A 15,330-nucleotide genomic window follows, 5' to 3' on the forward strand; every position below is an offset into this window, starting at 1 on the left:
AAATCTTATGGTACTGTTTGACTTTTGGTGTTTTCTGTGTTGTGATACATTTAAATTAAAACTACGTAGAGGAATTGCATGGGATAATTGCAGAGTGTTGTTCTTGATTTTAGGTAGAAGTAGATGGACAGAAATTCAGAGGTGCAGGTCCAAATAAGAAAGTGGCAAAGGCAAGTGCAGCTTTAGCTGCCCTGGAGAAGCTGTTTTCTGGACCCAATGCAGCAAATAATAAGAAAAAGAAGATTATCCCTCAGGTATGAGTTAAGCATTAAACCTTTGAAAGATATTACCAGAATTAAATTTCCTTTCCTGTCTTTGTGCCACTTCAGGTTTTTCTAAAGTTACTTCTTTTTCTTGGATTTGGCAACCTTTTCTTTGGGTTTGATCATGAATAATAGAAATACGATTAGTGGTTCTCTGTTCTGTGGTCTTTTAGGCAAATTATATATTAAAAAGAGACTATTAGCATTATTGGGGGCTTTAGGTCATTCTTGAAGAGGTAGAGTGTTGGGACTTTAATGAGATACTAGCATTTGTTTAGTTTAGGGAAGCTGCCAAGACTATCTGGGGCTTACTCTCATCAGAGTCTGCAGGTGCTCTTCCATTTCCTTTCCAGTTTTGTCCTTTTGCATTATTTATTTTGGGTTTTCCTTTGAGGGTGTCACAGTAGAACTTGACCCTTTGTTGCTTCTGTTCATTACCGACATTGGAAATGTCAGAGCTGCTAAAGGCCCAGGATTGTAACAAGGGTTGCAGTAAGAAAGATGGCCTCCTAATTGCATGCTTTTGAATAACAGATTCTTCTATCCATTCATTTACGTTTTCAGAAATATTTTCTAGACATATACCATGTGCACGATTGTGAGGGAAAAGGAGATACGTTAACGATAAGACACATTCTCTCCCTCGTGGAGAATACTGGTATAATAATGTCTGAATATATTATGTGATAGGAACAAGTCAAGTAAAAATGTTTAGACTAATAGAAGGAAGCTTAGATTATTTAAGATTCTGTGTTAAATATGCATATGCAAAGTCCCTTATAAGAGGTTAGAATAGCTCTCATTTTATAGATGAGGAAATGAGGCTTGAACACATTAAGATACCGCTTGTAGTAACATAGCTAATTGATGGTAAGGGTTCCCTTTGAAACCTGGTTCTTCTTCCAAAGACCATTGGCATGCTCCTATTGTATATTATATCCATCTTAGAAATTTGTTTTGTGTTAATTCAAACTTCTTTTATTTACTATAGTAAACACTGCTTATATTCTAGAATTCAAAATATAAACAAAGAAAATGAACTTTTACTGAGATGAAATACAAGTAAAGCGTTTAAATTGCAGTGGTACACATGTAGAGAGAGGATAAGTGGATTTTCTTTTTCTAAAATCTTCTAGAATATGTTCTAAATTAGTAGAAGGATAATTGTTACCTTGTTTGTTTTGGTGTGTTTTTCTCATGCATTACATCTTGTATATGGGTCAGTTAATTTTAGTGTTTCAAAAAGCCTATGCTATGTGCAGATACTTATTAGGTAGTTAGGTCTGGTTCTAGGAGACATGAGCTTGATTTGTGTGGAGTCACTCTGCTGCTGCCAGATTACTACTTTCTGACTACATTTGACTAAGCTGTGTTTTTAAAAAAAAATGCCCGCATGAAGTTCACTCATTTTTAGAAATTTTCCATATGAAAAGCTATAAAACTCACGTGTTCAATGTGCTTGACAGCCAAGAAGCAGTCTATTTTGGTTGGATTTTTTTCAGCCAAAAGGAAAAAATGGCTGTTCTCTGTGCACGATACATTCGACCTTGAAACTGTCTTCTGCCTAGTTATAGAGGCTATCCTAGGATTTTTCAGTGAGAGATAAATGTGTATATGCACTGACTATTTAAACTGTCTGAGATGCTGTTGTCTTGATCGTACAATGATTTTGAGGCTCTGCACCTCCTTCCCTCCAGCTTGGTTATAGCAGGAAGTATTAGTAGTTTTTTGAGCTTGAGTTTTTATTGCATCTTTATATAAAAAGTAAATATAATATGTAACTTAAAACTAGATATTTTCTTATTTCTTAAATTTTCAGTTTTGGAAAGGAATGTTCTAGCAGCCCTGTGTACCGTTACTCTTTGTCCTTATCTGTTCTACTTTTCAGAGTTTTGTATCTATTTTCCTAGTTGCTCTTTCTACTCTGAAGTAAGGAAAACAAAGTGGGTATCGTGATTGTCATTTTGCAATTAGTGGGGAGACTCCCATAGAGATTATGTGACTTTACCAGAGTCTCCCCCCACCCCCCACCCCCCAGAATTGCATGACGTTCCTGAGGGCTCCGTTACTTACATCAGGAACTGGCATCCACACCTTTGGTCTTCCTGTCTTAGTTCCTTTTTTTTTTTTTTTTTCTTTTTTTTTAAACCCCACTCAGGTTCACAGCTAACTCCAGGTGGTTTGTTGTGATATTTTTTTGTTGCTGGGGGAGAATTCAGTAAATTTTGAACCTAGGTATCAAGTGTCTGTAATTGCTTTAGTCAGGCCTAAAATGACTTTGGATGTAATTTGACTGCTGAAATTTGTGGGCAGAAAACGAACTCTTTCTGGGTAACCCTCAAGTGAAAGGAAGAATTTATTTGCATACTTCTGTGTGCCAGCATCTTCTCCAGAACAACTCTGTAATATAGATGTCATTTTCATTTTACAGATTATAAACTGAAGGTTCAAGGTCATAGACGACTAATCTCCTGTACAGGCTCAAGTTTCTCGTAGAGGGTTATACATTACAAAGTTGAGGAGATGATCTTATTTCTCTCAGTAATGAAATGTGTTATTCTTAACAGGCAAAGGGTGTTGTGAATACAGCTGTGTCCGCAGCAGTCCAAGCTGTTCGGGGCAGAGGAAGAGGAACTCTAACAAGGGGAGCTTTTGTTGGGGCCACAGCTGCTCCTGGCTACATAGCTCCAGGTATAGTGCACCCTGTGAGACATCTGCCTCCTTTTCTGGGCCAGAGTTCCAAGAACAGCCTCTCCTTTATTTTCCAGGGTTATACAGGCTTTCTGGAAACATAATATGGGTATAGGATGGGTGTGCACCGAATTTCAAAAGAAGAGAATCTACAGAATGTTACAGGTTTTCTCCTGGAATCTGCTGAGTGACTAGAGGCTTTCTGGAGGGAGGTGACAGATGAGGAGTATTGCGCTTGGTTGAGGGGACATATTTTGACAATGAGGAAGCTCAAAGATATTCCACAGATTGGGGAGTTTGGATACCTGAGCAGAGTGTATTTGGTGGGGACATAGAGGACAGATTGGGTATCACAGGTGAGAAAAATGGCTGGTAAGAGCTACTTAATTGAGGTGAAGCCTGGCAATGTTAGCATTTCTTTAACTCTATGTTGGGGAACCATCAGGGGCTAAAGAAGTACAAAAAGAGGAAAGGGGGAACTTACTTATCTAGAGCTGAGTATACACTAGATACTTTCATATAAATGATTTCACTTAATTGTTTTTAATCTTCACAGTGTTTCCTCAAGTAGAAATTATTTCCATTTTTCCGGGTGAGGAAACTAAGTTTTAGGGAGGTAAGGCAACTAGCTCAGTGTGAGACATCTTGTAAACAGCAGAGCAAAGATTTGAATGTAGGTGTTTCTAGTTCCAAAGTTTATATTCTTTCCATTTCACCACATGGCTTGAGGAAGATGGGAAAAGATGCCCTCTGCTTGCCTTCTCTTCTGATCCTTGTATCATCTTAGCAGTAGCTGTACCTCTGTCTCATTAAAATCAAATTCTCTGTAATATTGCAAGTATGGAACTTTGAACTTGACAACTAAACCACTAGTAGTTGTTGATCAAGATGAAATTGTCATAAAGATTGGGTCTTATCCCGTCATTATTTGTTTGCATAACACTCTTAAGAAGTTCACTTAGGTTGTGTTTTTTTTTTCTAAGAAAGAATTAGAATAGGCTTTTTGGGAAGTTCTGTGGATGATGTGGCTTTGGAATTAAGCTTCTAGAAGTTGATCCCAGTAGGGGCATAGCTCAAAGATGTGTCATATGAACAATGTGTACTCTTATTCAAATATTGTGTGCCTGCTTTGACACACAGCAGACATGGATTTTGTTCTCCTGCAGTGTTTGGTCTAAAGGTGAGACATTACTAACGGAATACTCACGACTGACTGAGTTGCTGTGATGAAGGAGAGGGGCACGATGCTGTGAGGGAACGTGACAGAGAAACCTGGTCTAGTCTGTCGGGGACTCGAAGGTTTCCCTGAAGATGTGACACTTGAACTGAGCTTTGAAGAATGAGTAGGAGTTAACTCAGAGAAGATTGGGACGGAAGAACACCGCACACAGAGGGAATAGCACATCAGCACCCTATGGTGCTGGTAGGAGGGAACTTGGCTAATTTGAAGAATTAGGAGGAGGCCAACATGTCTGTAGTGTGGAGAGCACTGTGTGTGGGTGAAGGGGGAGGGGGTGGGGGAAATTTGAGCTAAAGTGGGTACTCAGTCCCGTCCTGGAGGCTGTGGTTTGGATTTTGGTCTTAGTACCTAAGTACGGGGGAAGTCATGAAGGGTTCTAAGAGGAGTAAGGAGATAAGACTTTCAGACTTTATTTGTAAAGATCACTCTCTGTAGCGTGAAGAATGGCTTGTAGGGACAGAAGTTGGCATGCCAAGACAAAGTAGAAGGTTTTTGTAAGCTCAGAGACTAGACTAGAGGCCGTGGAGGATCTCCAGGGGGGGCGTGCAGGGAAGCAGATGGGGGTCAAGAAGCGAGCAGATGGAAGAACTTCAGGAGCAGAATTGATGGATTGAATGTGGAGGACGAGACAGTGAGGCTTCAGGCCCCTCCCAGGATCTTATGCTGGAGGAAGTAGATTGGATGGTGGCTCCACTGAAGGAGACAGAGAGTGCTGAAAGACAGCGTGAGAGAGTGGTTACAGTTTGATATTTTTTGTGTGTCCAGAATTAAGACATTTTTCTGGGCATCTCACTATTTCTATGGTAATTTTTTTTTTCCTCATTTAATGTCTTATTTAAAGGAAGCAGCTTTCATTAAACAGTAGTAGGCAGGTTATTGAGGTGAACTCTCTTGCCTTTGGTGACGTGCTCGTCCAGTTTTGTCCAGCTGCTGGGTCATGGGACGTTTCCCTCACGCGCGAGGGGTCAGCAGCCATCAGCTAGTGGCAGTGATTGTGAGAGGAATCCTGCTGTCTGCCTCTCTGCTCTGTAGTAGCTTCTCTTTTACATCATTGCACTGACCTCTGTGAAAGGCCCCTCTTCTGAAGCTTTTAAAAAGGAAGTTCTTTTATAGCCTAGAGAAGATTCAGATTAGGTCAGTTTGGATTATGAATAGGTTATATGCCATTTGCAGAGTGTATTTTGTGCAGCAGGGAGTGTAGTATTTTTACATATGTTATTTAATTACATTCCTCTGCCATCAGTTTCTGCAGAAGACTGAGGCTCAGAGAGGTTAAATAGCAGGTGCAATTCAGAGTCACCTTAGTGAGACGTGAAGTCAGGATTAGAACCCCAGTGGCCTCATTAGTGGCCAGCTTAGTTGTTATAGTTTCATCTCTTTAAGGAGGTTTTAGTAAAACCTTTGAAACTGTAGCCTTAGTCAGCCAGCTACCTTTTCCTGGAATAGATTTGATATACAGCCTTCTTTATTAAGCATTAATTTTTTTTTTTTTTTGGCTTCTGATACTTTTCCTACTGTATATTTCCTACTGCTTATTTCAGCTGCCTTGTGTCCTCTTGAAATATATGATTTAGTGAGCACTAAAGACTAAGTTGTACAACCCCCAGTTTTATATGACTTAAGTATAGACTAAAAAGTGAAAAACTTTATCTCTAAGAAAATGTTTCAGTTAGTCCCCAAAAGCAATTTACTTATTCAACATATATTTAAATGTTTTATCTCAAACAAGAGATTTAGATCTGAGCATTCAAAGATGACCAACACTTAGCATCTGCCCCTGTGAATGCTTGGGGTCACATGGGGTAGGAAGAGACACTTGAGAAAGTACCGTGTAATATGATGCAAGCTGTGACGTGGGGTGGGCAGAGTGAACAGCAAGCCTGGGGGACTTTATAGAGGAGGTGATAGATACCTAAAGGATGAGTTGCAGTTGGTCAACTATAGAAGAAGAAAAAAAAAATTCTAGCAGCAGAAATGATTATAGAAAAAGGGGCTGTAAAGTAAAAAAGCTTGATTTGTTTTGGGTACAATGTGAAGGGCCCATGTAGATTTTGTGCCCTTGTTCTATTTTAGAAACTAGTTTTTCCTAGAGATTTACCCAAGTGATTTAGTATTTATATTTTTTAAAGTCATTTTACTGAAAGATTAAAGATTGTCGTTTCTATTAACATAGTATTTCTAATCCCTATAAAACTATAAAGTAGCTTGGAGGGTTTTCCATTTTATAGATGAAAGTGGCAACTCAGAGATTACATATCTAAGGACATATAAGAAACTAGTGCCAGACTAAATGGTTCAAAAACTTTTGTGTTCTTTGTACTTTATTGATAATATGAGCCTTCTTCATAGGCACCAGATGCTAATGTCAATTTTAACAGCATTTACTGAGAGACCCTGTGCTGGGGCCCAGAATTCGGATTTCAACAAGACATGGACCTTGCCCTCGAGCCCACAGCCTGATCTGTGCGCCCTCTTCAGTGGCAGTTGAGGCTTTAGCCTGCTCTGTCACTGCTTTCTGAAAAAAGACTTGGAAATTCCTATTTTCCAACTGTGAGAAATTGGTAACTTGAGTGGTTCTAAGTATTCTTTTGTTGAACACATTAAATCTGTGAGTGGTTACTATATGCCAGACATTCTGCTAGGTTCAAGTGATGCAAAGATGTATAAGACTTGAGTCTCTGCCATTCTAGGGGGGAACACAGACAAAGAGTTGATAATTATAATACAATGTGGTAAGTGTAGTGAGAAACAGGATATTCTGGTAGGTCAGGAGAGCTTCGTAGGCCATAGTAAAAAGCTTCCACTCTACATAGGCATGGAGGAATCGGTAGACTCGGGCCATTCTGGGAAGGGTTCTGGTTCAGCCAGCACCTGGAAGAAGTCCTTGGGGCCCAAGGTGCCGGGCCAGGTGGTCCTTGTGAATCGGGCCAGTGCTGACTGCCCTTTTTCCTGGACTGATGTGCTTTCTCCTTCTTTGCACCAGGCTATGGAACACCATATGGTTACAGCACAGCTGCCCCTGCCTATGGTATGTACACCATCTTACTGATTTCTCCTCTTAAGCCACTCTGCACAGCAATCCAAAGTACAGTTTGTATCTAGGGTTTCTTTAAATGAATTGGAGGATCTCAGACCTACTTATTCTAGTGACCCAACTTAAATTCCCGTTGAAAATGCCACAACCTTGTGGTTCTTGGTTTGGTTGGAGTTGCTCTTCTCTCTGCTTTGCCTGATTGAAGGACTGCTTGTTCTAATTGCCTGTTTCTGACCATATTGAAATTAAATATTTTAAGTAGTTCTTCTTACAGCCAACTTATACTCCATTCAAAGGCTACTGAAGGGCCATACCCAGTTTCTAGCTTGGCTGCCTGCCAGTTATAGAGCTACCTTTAAGTTTCTGGTTTGAAACTGTGTGAACTGTAGGTGATTTGAGTTAGAGATAGGAAGTGCTCACTTCAAATTCGTAGCTGTCATCCTTTTTTATGAATTTTGCTGTAGAGGTGGAGTGAACAGGTCCTAGAGAGTGATGAGGGGGTATCTGCAGCAGTTACTGAAGTGTTTACTGCAGAAGGTCTGTGTAGTACAGTGAGAAAATCATAGGAATAGCTCCTCTCCCTCTAAAAATAAAAAACAAAGGCAGATGTGGAAATGAACCTCAGTGGCCCTTTGGATAACTTTTGAATGAGGTTTATGTGGCAATGGAGGCAGTAGGTTTGGAGTCAGTGATATGCTCTCTTAGGCATTTTTCCTAACTCGAGTGCTTATGCGGTATAGAGTTGGCCATCTGTAGGATGTTTGTCATTGAGAGAAAAAAGCGTGAGTGTGTGTGCACACGTGAGAGAATGCATGTGAGTGTAAGAGTGTGCGGGTGCACACATCTGTGTGCACCAGTGCGACCCTAGGCTGGGCGTGTGTGCACACAGAAGAGAAGGACCTTGATTGTGTTGCTACTTGTGGCATTAGTCCTCCACACGAGCCTCAGACCTTTCATTATGCTTTTTCTCTTCATGCATCAGCTTTCCCATTTTTGTTTGGATGAAAATTATGGGTCTTTAAGACACTGCTAAACTGAAGCTTCATCTGATTTCCTAGCTGTAGAAATAAGTAGAAAGTGAACACTTTGACCGCTTTCCCCATTAAGATAGATAATTTACATCCTGGAAAGATGTGGAGAAGCTGGAAGGCTCAGACGTTTGGGGTGAGTTTCCTCTAAGGCTGAGAGCAGAGTCTGGAGTTTCTTCCTTAACTGAATGTCTCCACTGACACATTCAGGTTTGGCCAGGGCCTCCCCATACAAGAATATGCTATCACTTAGATTTTCTTCTGAATTCAAGCTCTCTAGCTCCTTTTGATTTGGCAGTTTGCTTTTACCATTCAGCCAACTTCTGGATTCCCTGACCACCTCATCCTTCCTGTGAATTAGGTCTGGTCAGTTTATCCAAATACATTTTGACTCACTAGACTCATTGTAATATGTCTTGTGTGAGAGCCAAAGCGTCTGCCTCCTAGGGCAGGTCCTTAAGTCTGTGTCTTTCTTTTAGACATAGTAAGTCCCATGTTCTTTAGTACAGGTTTGCTAGAGCTTAATTTTTTTCTTTAAAACACTTGTATATTTAGGCTCTAAGGCACATTTACGTTTTTCCTCAGTCTTTTTAGTTCTTCTCTCTTGTTCTTCCCTTTCCTCTAACATTATGCTCTCACCCTGCGGCCTCTGAGCCCCTCTTCAGAAGGCCCCTCACTCCCATGTGCCATATAACTGACTTCCAAAGCTGGTGAAATGTAATGCCCCCATTTTTCACATAAAAGATTTGGTTTTTAAATGTTACTGTGATGCCAACCTACTAAAACGATGCTTTATTTTGGCTGTAAGGTAAATATGTCTTTTGGCCTTTGTAAAGCTGTTGCATGTGGGGTAAATTTCCCTCTGATCATCTGGTGCTCTCGAATACCTGCTGTTGCTGCTTTGTGATTTCTCCATAGCTTAAATATTAGAATAGAAATAAGGATCAGATTTCAAATCATGCTTGAGTATGCAGAAGTTTGTGAGGCCACAAGAACTCATTAATTACAAAATTAAGAAAGTAATTAATCTTTCCAGATTTGCCATGCCAATATTGGCAGTAGCCGTTAAAATAAATACCTGGTCATGACTCCAGTTGGAACTGTCTTTCTGGGGATCTGAGGCCTGCACAGAAAGCTGTGCTGTGAATCTTGACCGTCCCTGTTTCTCCTGTAATATGTGATGTGCCAAATTGAGAGTCACTTCAGAATATTAATCAATAGCTTATAAAGCTTTTGAGCTTTATAATTCATGACAGTTCACTCAGATGAAATCCCTTTTTGAATATCCTTCTTCCTATGATGTAGCCATCTTAATTTTGAGTGGAAAATATTAAAAGTAACTTCACAGTTTGTGGGCCTCTTCCATAATGGTACAGGTTGACTGACTAATCTGGAAAAGGTTAATGATAATTACTGTAAGATTCTTTTTTTATTTTTAACCTGAAATTTTTATTGGATTATAAAACTTATTTGGAGTCCTCTCCGTTTCTTTTCTCTGTAGGTTTACCCAAGAGAATGGTTCTGTTACCCGTTATGAAATTCCCAACATATCCTGTTCCCCACTACTCATTCTTTTAGCAAATGACAGAAGCTAATTCCTATTGAACAATACAGTACATACAGAATGTTAGAGAAAAAGCCTTTTTATCCTGCTTTCTTTGAACACATACTTGATCAAAATTATTTGTAAAGAACATCTTTCCTACTTTTTGATTTTAACAAATGCAAATTTAGTTCTCTAAAACTTGAAAACAAACAAACAAAAAGAAACTAGTTCTGTGAAACGGTACCTCATTTCCGGAAAATAACTTATACCAGCCCTTCTGTTCTAGGGAAATAAGTCTAGCAGTTCAAAGTTTAAGTTTTAAGAGGAGTATCAGATTATGTAAAATTAAATTCGTGAAGGATGTATAGAGTCTCAAACACTGATCACAAATAAACTGCTTTGTTGTAACACAGAGTACTGCCTGGTTCCTGATGCAGTCACTGATGCTTAGCGGATTGATATGTATTTGCCCCAGGGCACTTTAATTCGGGCTGTAGTTATTTTTTTTAATACAATAGAGACTTTTCATTTAAACTTTAACTTTGTAAATACTGAAGTGTGTAATTAAAGCCAATAAAATATGGGTTTGAATATTGTTTTAGCTTATTATTTTTGATATGTTTTGGTATCAAATGATAAAGAATTGAAAACTAATAATAACTTAGCCCTAGAAACCCATTCATTTGTAACCAAACTGATAAAACAAAGCAAAGGCGATTGTTAGTTTGAGCCAGTCTATTTACTTTGTAAGCCCTTTGTACTCCTGCTGTACAAGGGCATCCCCATGATAAAGGTTTACTCTGTTATCTGAGCATTGCTTATTAAAATGATGGCACTACCCAGAGATGGGGAAGGAGGAATGTGATTATTTTAGTTTACGAATTTCCAAGTTTTAAAAAATAATAAATTAATTGATCAATCACCCTCTCTTGTTCTTGTGGCCTTCTTCACTCTGTAAGATACTGTGTTCACTCCTTGGCTTTTTTCATGCAGAGAGAAGATTAGCGATTTTTCTGGGATTCTTTGAAGGGTCTCTTATCCTCTTCAATTACATCAGAATCTAAAGCAGCAACAGGGTCCCCATAAAAACTTGCTCTTCGATTGTCCCAGTTCTTGTTGAGTGCTGCTGTGAAAAGTGACAGGTTTCAGCCATGGGTCAGCATTTATTTTTTAAGACACCTGATTAAGCTGGTGAAAAATGATCAGTTGGTAACATTGTGCTGTTCTGTAAAGGGTGCAGACCTAAGTCTTCCACTTGCATTCTCACCTTGTTTGGAAGCCTATGATGTTACTAGAAGGTAATGGTTTCATTAAGGTACTCACCCCCATGAAGGCAACAGTGTGGTCCCATGTTGATATTACAAGTTGCTGTGTCTTAAAAATGTCCGTTTTTAGTATGAATTAGCTTTCCTCGTCTTTCTTCATTTCTGTTTTTTGGAGCTGAACAGTACCCATCGCTGAGAATGGGCTTCACAAAATACGGCAAATTTATGTACCAGATTTCTTTGGGACCGCTAAATGAGAATGAAACAGATAGTTTAAAACAAATGTTAGTGTTACTTATCAGAAATAAAATTTTTACACCATGCTTGTTACTTCTGCTCCTTGACCTTTTGTCTTTATTAGTGGTGGGTGATACTTTAATAAAACCTCGTCACTTGCTGGAAGTAGCTGTGAACTTACCATTCTCATCCTGTGCATTAGTGGCTAGACGTACACAAGAGGGCCCATCTCAGCTGAGAGTTTTCATGTTTCATTGATTCGTTTTGCTGACCTATGGATGAAACAGAGCCATCACTGAGAAGAAAAAGCATGGCTGGTAGTGTCCATTTTTTATTAATTAAATATTTACAAACAGTCCTCTTTGTTTTTGGAATACTATTAATTGGCAGCTGCAGCTGTATTGTTATTTGAAATTGATTGTCAAATTTGCATTCCAAGTTGGAATCTCTTTGGAGATTTCTCTTTAGAAAATTCTTTTGAAGTAGCTGACTCAGCTTCATAACTCAACCCCTCTATAATGGTGAAAATGGAGCTGTGCTGTTTTCCAACATGATGGCAGTCATTTCAAATGGTTTCTACCAAGTCTTTTTTTTTTTTTTTTTTTTTTGTTGTTGTTTGTTGGAAGTTACTAACCATGTTGTAAACCTGCCCAGTTGCTGCAAACTTTTACATTTCTCTGCTTTACTTAAAATAATTGAGCTGTCAGTCCTTTGTTAGAAGTGGTAACCATGCAAGTTCAACTGTTTAAATCTTGTAATGAATTAAGTGTCCTCCCCCTACCCCCACCCCCTTTACCCTTCCCACCCCTTCATTTTGTAATGAAAATTCCACTTACAGCTGAAAGAGCAGAGAAATATAAATGAAGCTTTTGGCTTCACCAAATTCTGTGAAATTAACATAAAGTTTTGCTTCTCTGCTCTTTTCTCCACTGTAGGTGGTTTTTTCATTGACAGCCCCTATTGCCAGCCTCTGAGCGTCGCACCATTTATTATTCACTTGGGCCCTCAAGATTTCTTCTCTGACTTCTAGAACCATCAGGTTGTCTGGCTTGAAATGGCAATTTCTATGTCTTAGTCTTAAGAGCAATGTGACCCCCTGAGGCTTTCCAGCTTTCAGACACAGCACTCTGACACCTCCTTTTGGAAAGCAGTGAATGAGCATTTTAAAGAAGAGCAATACTTTTATTCAGAGCCACGGTGTCTGTTTGAAAACTTTTCCTTTGGAAACCTAGCAATATATGGATATACTTAGCCCCTCCTAGCCTAGTCTCTTTGTCGGGGAGTCTACAGACCAATGTAGAACTTAGAATTAGTGTATGAGCTGTGCTATCTTCTGACAGTTTTTAAACTTTTTTAGCACATATACTGAATAGTTGCATTCCTGACTGTGTCAGTTAGCGCTATTATAATTCCTCAGAGATAGGGGTCCTCCTTGAAGCCATATTCTTTGCATGGGGGCTGGCACCCAGCCAGGGAGGTGGCCTGCAGCCGTGTTTCTTGAGGCTGTGGGAGCACCCCATCTCTTGTGCAAGGTAATTGGTCCAATAGATTCCCGACATACCTCATGCTGACTAGATGCAGTGCATGGTGCGGGGAAGCCAGGGCTCCTGGAGTCGTTTGTAGTCTCTCTCAAATTGTTAACCTGGGGAACAAACCACTGATAGATTTTGCTGGTATTAGCCTTTTCTTCTTTTTTAAAATTTGGGTGAATGTTTGAAAATCATGAATCAGTCATTCACCATTATTAATTGAAGAGCTGGGAATACCTCCTTAATGTATTTTTAAAACTGGTGTTGGATCCTCTGTGTATTTCAGGTTAATACTTTTAAGCAGTTTTCAGCACGTTTATCTCACTTTATTCTCGTTCTCCTTGGACCTTCGTAGCCATATCACTTGTATAAAATAGGCTGAGATATAGTGACTGTAAGCTGTGGTCTCAGTATACAAAGGTAAGCTCTTTTATTTTCTGATTAAAGAGAAAATTAAAAATCGATGAACACAACATGCATATATGACAATCATATATGATGTATTTGATCTCTTAGGTCTTATATCATCACATTACTTTAAAATTCTTTATGATCTAAATGTGAAATAGTTATTTTCAGCATTTTGTTTTTAATACCCTTATAATTACTTTCTCTTTGAGAGACATTTCACTTTTGAGTTAAGTGTGTGTATGTGTATAGAAACTTATAACGTATATGCGAATTACACACACTTACCTGTTTAAATAAAAGCATTCGGTGGTGGGAAGTGTTCACCTAAGAAGATTTTTACATCAGGGCACTCTTTTGGCCAAAGTGCTGGAATTTCATAAGCAGCAAGATTGGTAACAGTGCCGGTAGGACCCATTTATATGTAGCTGTTACATAAGCTGAGGATCAAAGTGCCAATTTCTCAAGGAGAGAGACTTCTCTGAGAAATGAATATCTCTGATCTGTGTTGTATGCCCTAATACAACAGCAGCAAGAAGCCATAAAAAAAAAAAAAAAGCAATAGGAGATGAAAAAAACCAAAATATTAAGGTAACTGTGGAAAAATACATAATTGACTGAGTTAAGCTAAGTATTTGCAGAATCAATTATGGCAAGACTTAGAATGGTAAATACCTGGTGTGCACAGACCAAATAGATGTAAGGCAATTCATCTGTCTTTTCCAGGTTAGGTAGATGATTTATTTCCCACCTGATTCAACCGTCATGGAGTTCATTTAAAAGATATGAGGGTTAGGCCAAATATTTTTAAAAGGATTTGCTTCTTCATTACGTGTATTCATTCCATAAATGCATTTCATATGTGTTAGATGTTCTGTGCTAAGGTTGTACTTGATATATATAGATAGATAGATAGATAGATTAAAATGAAGTTTATGTTTTATATTTGTCTCTAAGTAGTATTCTTTTTATTGCTAATTTTGAAGGTTGCTGGAACAACTTTTTTCCCATACAGAATCTGTATGTACATTGAACGTGGCTTCGGCATCTATAAAAGGTGGAGTGAGGTCTAGTTGACTAGTACCAAGTACATTCCAGTCCTGATCAAACAGCCAAGTGCCCCTTACGGGACAGGTTCTTCTCTGGGTACTAGCGAAACAGGCTCTGCCCAGTGGAAACCTTTTAAATCGGAGAGTCTCCTTGTTGGTGGAATTGGGCCTATTGTAAATATCCTAGGTTGGGAGCCAAATAATGTATTAGTAGTGTCAGAAGATAATTTACTTAGTTTATTTATAAATTATTTAATAATATGGGCCCTCTGACATCACTGAAAATGGGCATCATTTGGAAATTCACTCATTTTAAATTTTCCTGGCAGTTTTGAGAGCCTGAAACCAACTCTGGTTTATGTTCATGGACCTCTATCCACATAAGTGCAGTGAATGAAATGAATAACAAAGAGCCCAGTCCTTAAAAACCAGTTTTTATAGTGTAGCAAAGAACAAAAGTGGTTAAACACTGACCACATTTTTTGATGACAAATGAGGGAAATTTTACTCTTATAATCAATCATTCATTATCATTTCTCTGTTTCTTGGGTTTCATTAATAACTGCAGTGGAGGTAAATCTTCAGTAGTGAGTTAGAGGAGTGAACTAAGGAGATCTGCCCCCTTCCCCCCAACCCCAACAGTTAGATTTCTAGCAATCTAGAGCCCTAAAAATCAGGGACATTGAGAGCAGTTAAAGCTGAAAACAACCTGCTCTGTGAATGGTCTTCCTGCAACTCCCATTCAGCTTATGCCAGTGCCTCCCTGGTGGTGCTGGGATGGGGGTGGTCCCTCTGAAGTCACCCAGAACAAGAAAGGTTCTGTTGTATTCAGACTCGTACTCTGAAACCATCTGAGGCCATGCCATCCATTGACCAGAGATTTCTCAGTGTTACTTAGGAGGCCGGGAAGGGAGATGGGTGGTAAATGAATAACCTGCAGAGCCAGGAAGCTGTCTACCACTGAGGTGAGTTCAATATTGATGTGTTTCTCTCTCGCAGTTACTTACAGAGCACAGAGCTAGTACTTCTTATGTAAGTTC

At 39.1% G+C, this 15,330-nt stretch overlaps 1 protein-coding gene and 1 long non-coding RNA gene across 11 annotated transcripts in view; one reads left to right on the forward strand and one right to left on the reverse strand.

The window, feature by feature from the left end:
* STRBP (spermatid perinuclear RNA binding protein) overlaps positions 1 to 15,259 on the forward strand; it is a 146,079-nt gene extending 130,820 nt beyond the window's left edge. For 6 of the 10 annotated variants that reach the window (XM_028493542.2, XM_028493541.2, XM_055086978.1 and 3 more), the window contains 5 exons: positions 114 to 254; positions 2,831 to 2,954; positions 7,178 to 7,222; positions 12,240 to 12,343; positions 13,120 to 15,259. In XM_028493542.2, the coding sequence (XP_028349343.1) occupies positions 114 to 254; positions 2,831 to 2,954; positions 7,178 to 7,222; positions 12,240 to 12,334 (405 nt within the window). In that variant the 3' untranslated portion in view covers positions 12,335 to 12,343; positions 13,120 to 15,259. The other 4 variants (XR_003681121.2, XM_028493544.2, XM_007128898.4 and 1 more) reach the window with 4 other exon arrangements.
* On the reverse strand, positions 5,090 to 11,570 carry LOC129392395 (uncharacterized). The gene is made up of 4 exons (XR_008618165.1): positions 11,486 to 11,570; positions 11,126 to 11,316; positions 10,726 to 10,928; positions 5,090 to 5,308 (listed from the first exon to the last, which is right to left on the reverse strand). It is a non-coding gene; the product is annotated as an uncharacterized lncRNA (long non-coding RNA).
* Positions 15,260 to 15,330: the final 71 nt, after the last annotated feature.

The sequence above is a fragment of the Physeter macrocephalus genome, chromosome 9 (assembly GCF_002837175.3).
Source record: "Physeter macrocephalus isolate SW-GA chromosome 9, ASM283717v5, whole genome shotgun sequence".
NCBI classification, from domain to species: domain Eukaryota; kingdom Metazoa; phylum Chordata; class Mammalia; order Artiodactyla; family Physeteridae; genus Physeter; species Physeter macrocephalus.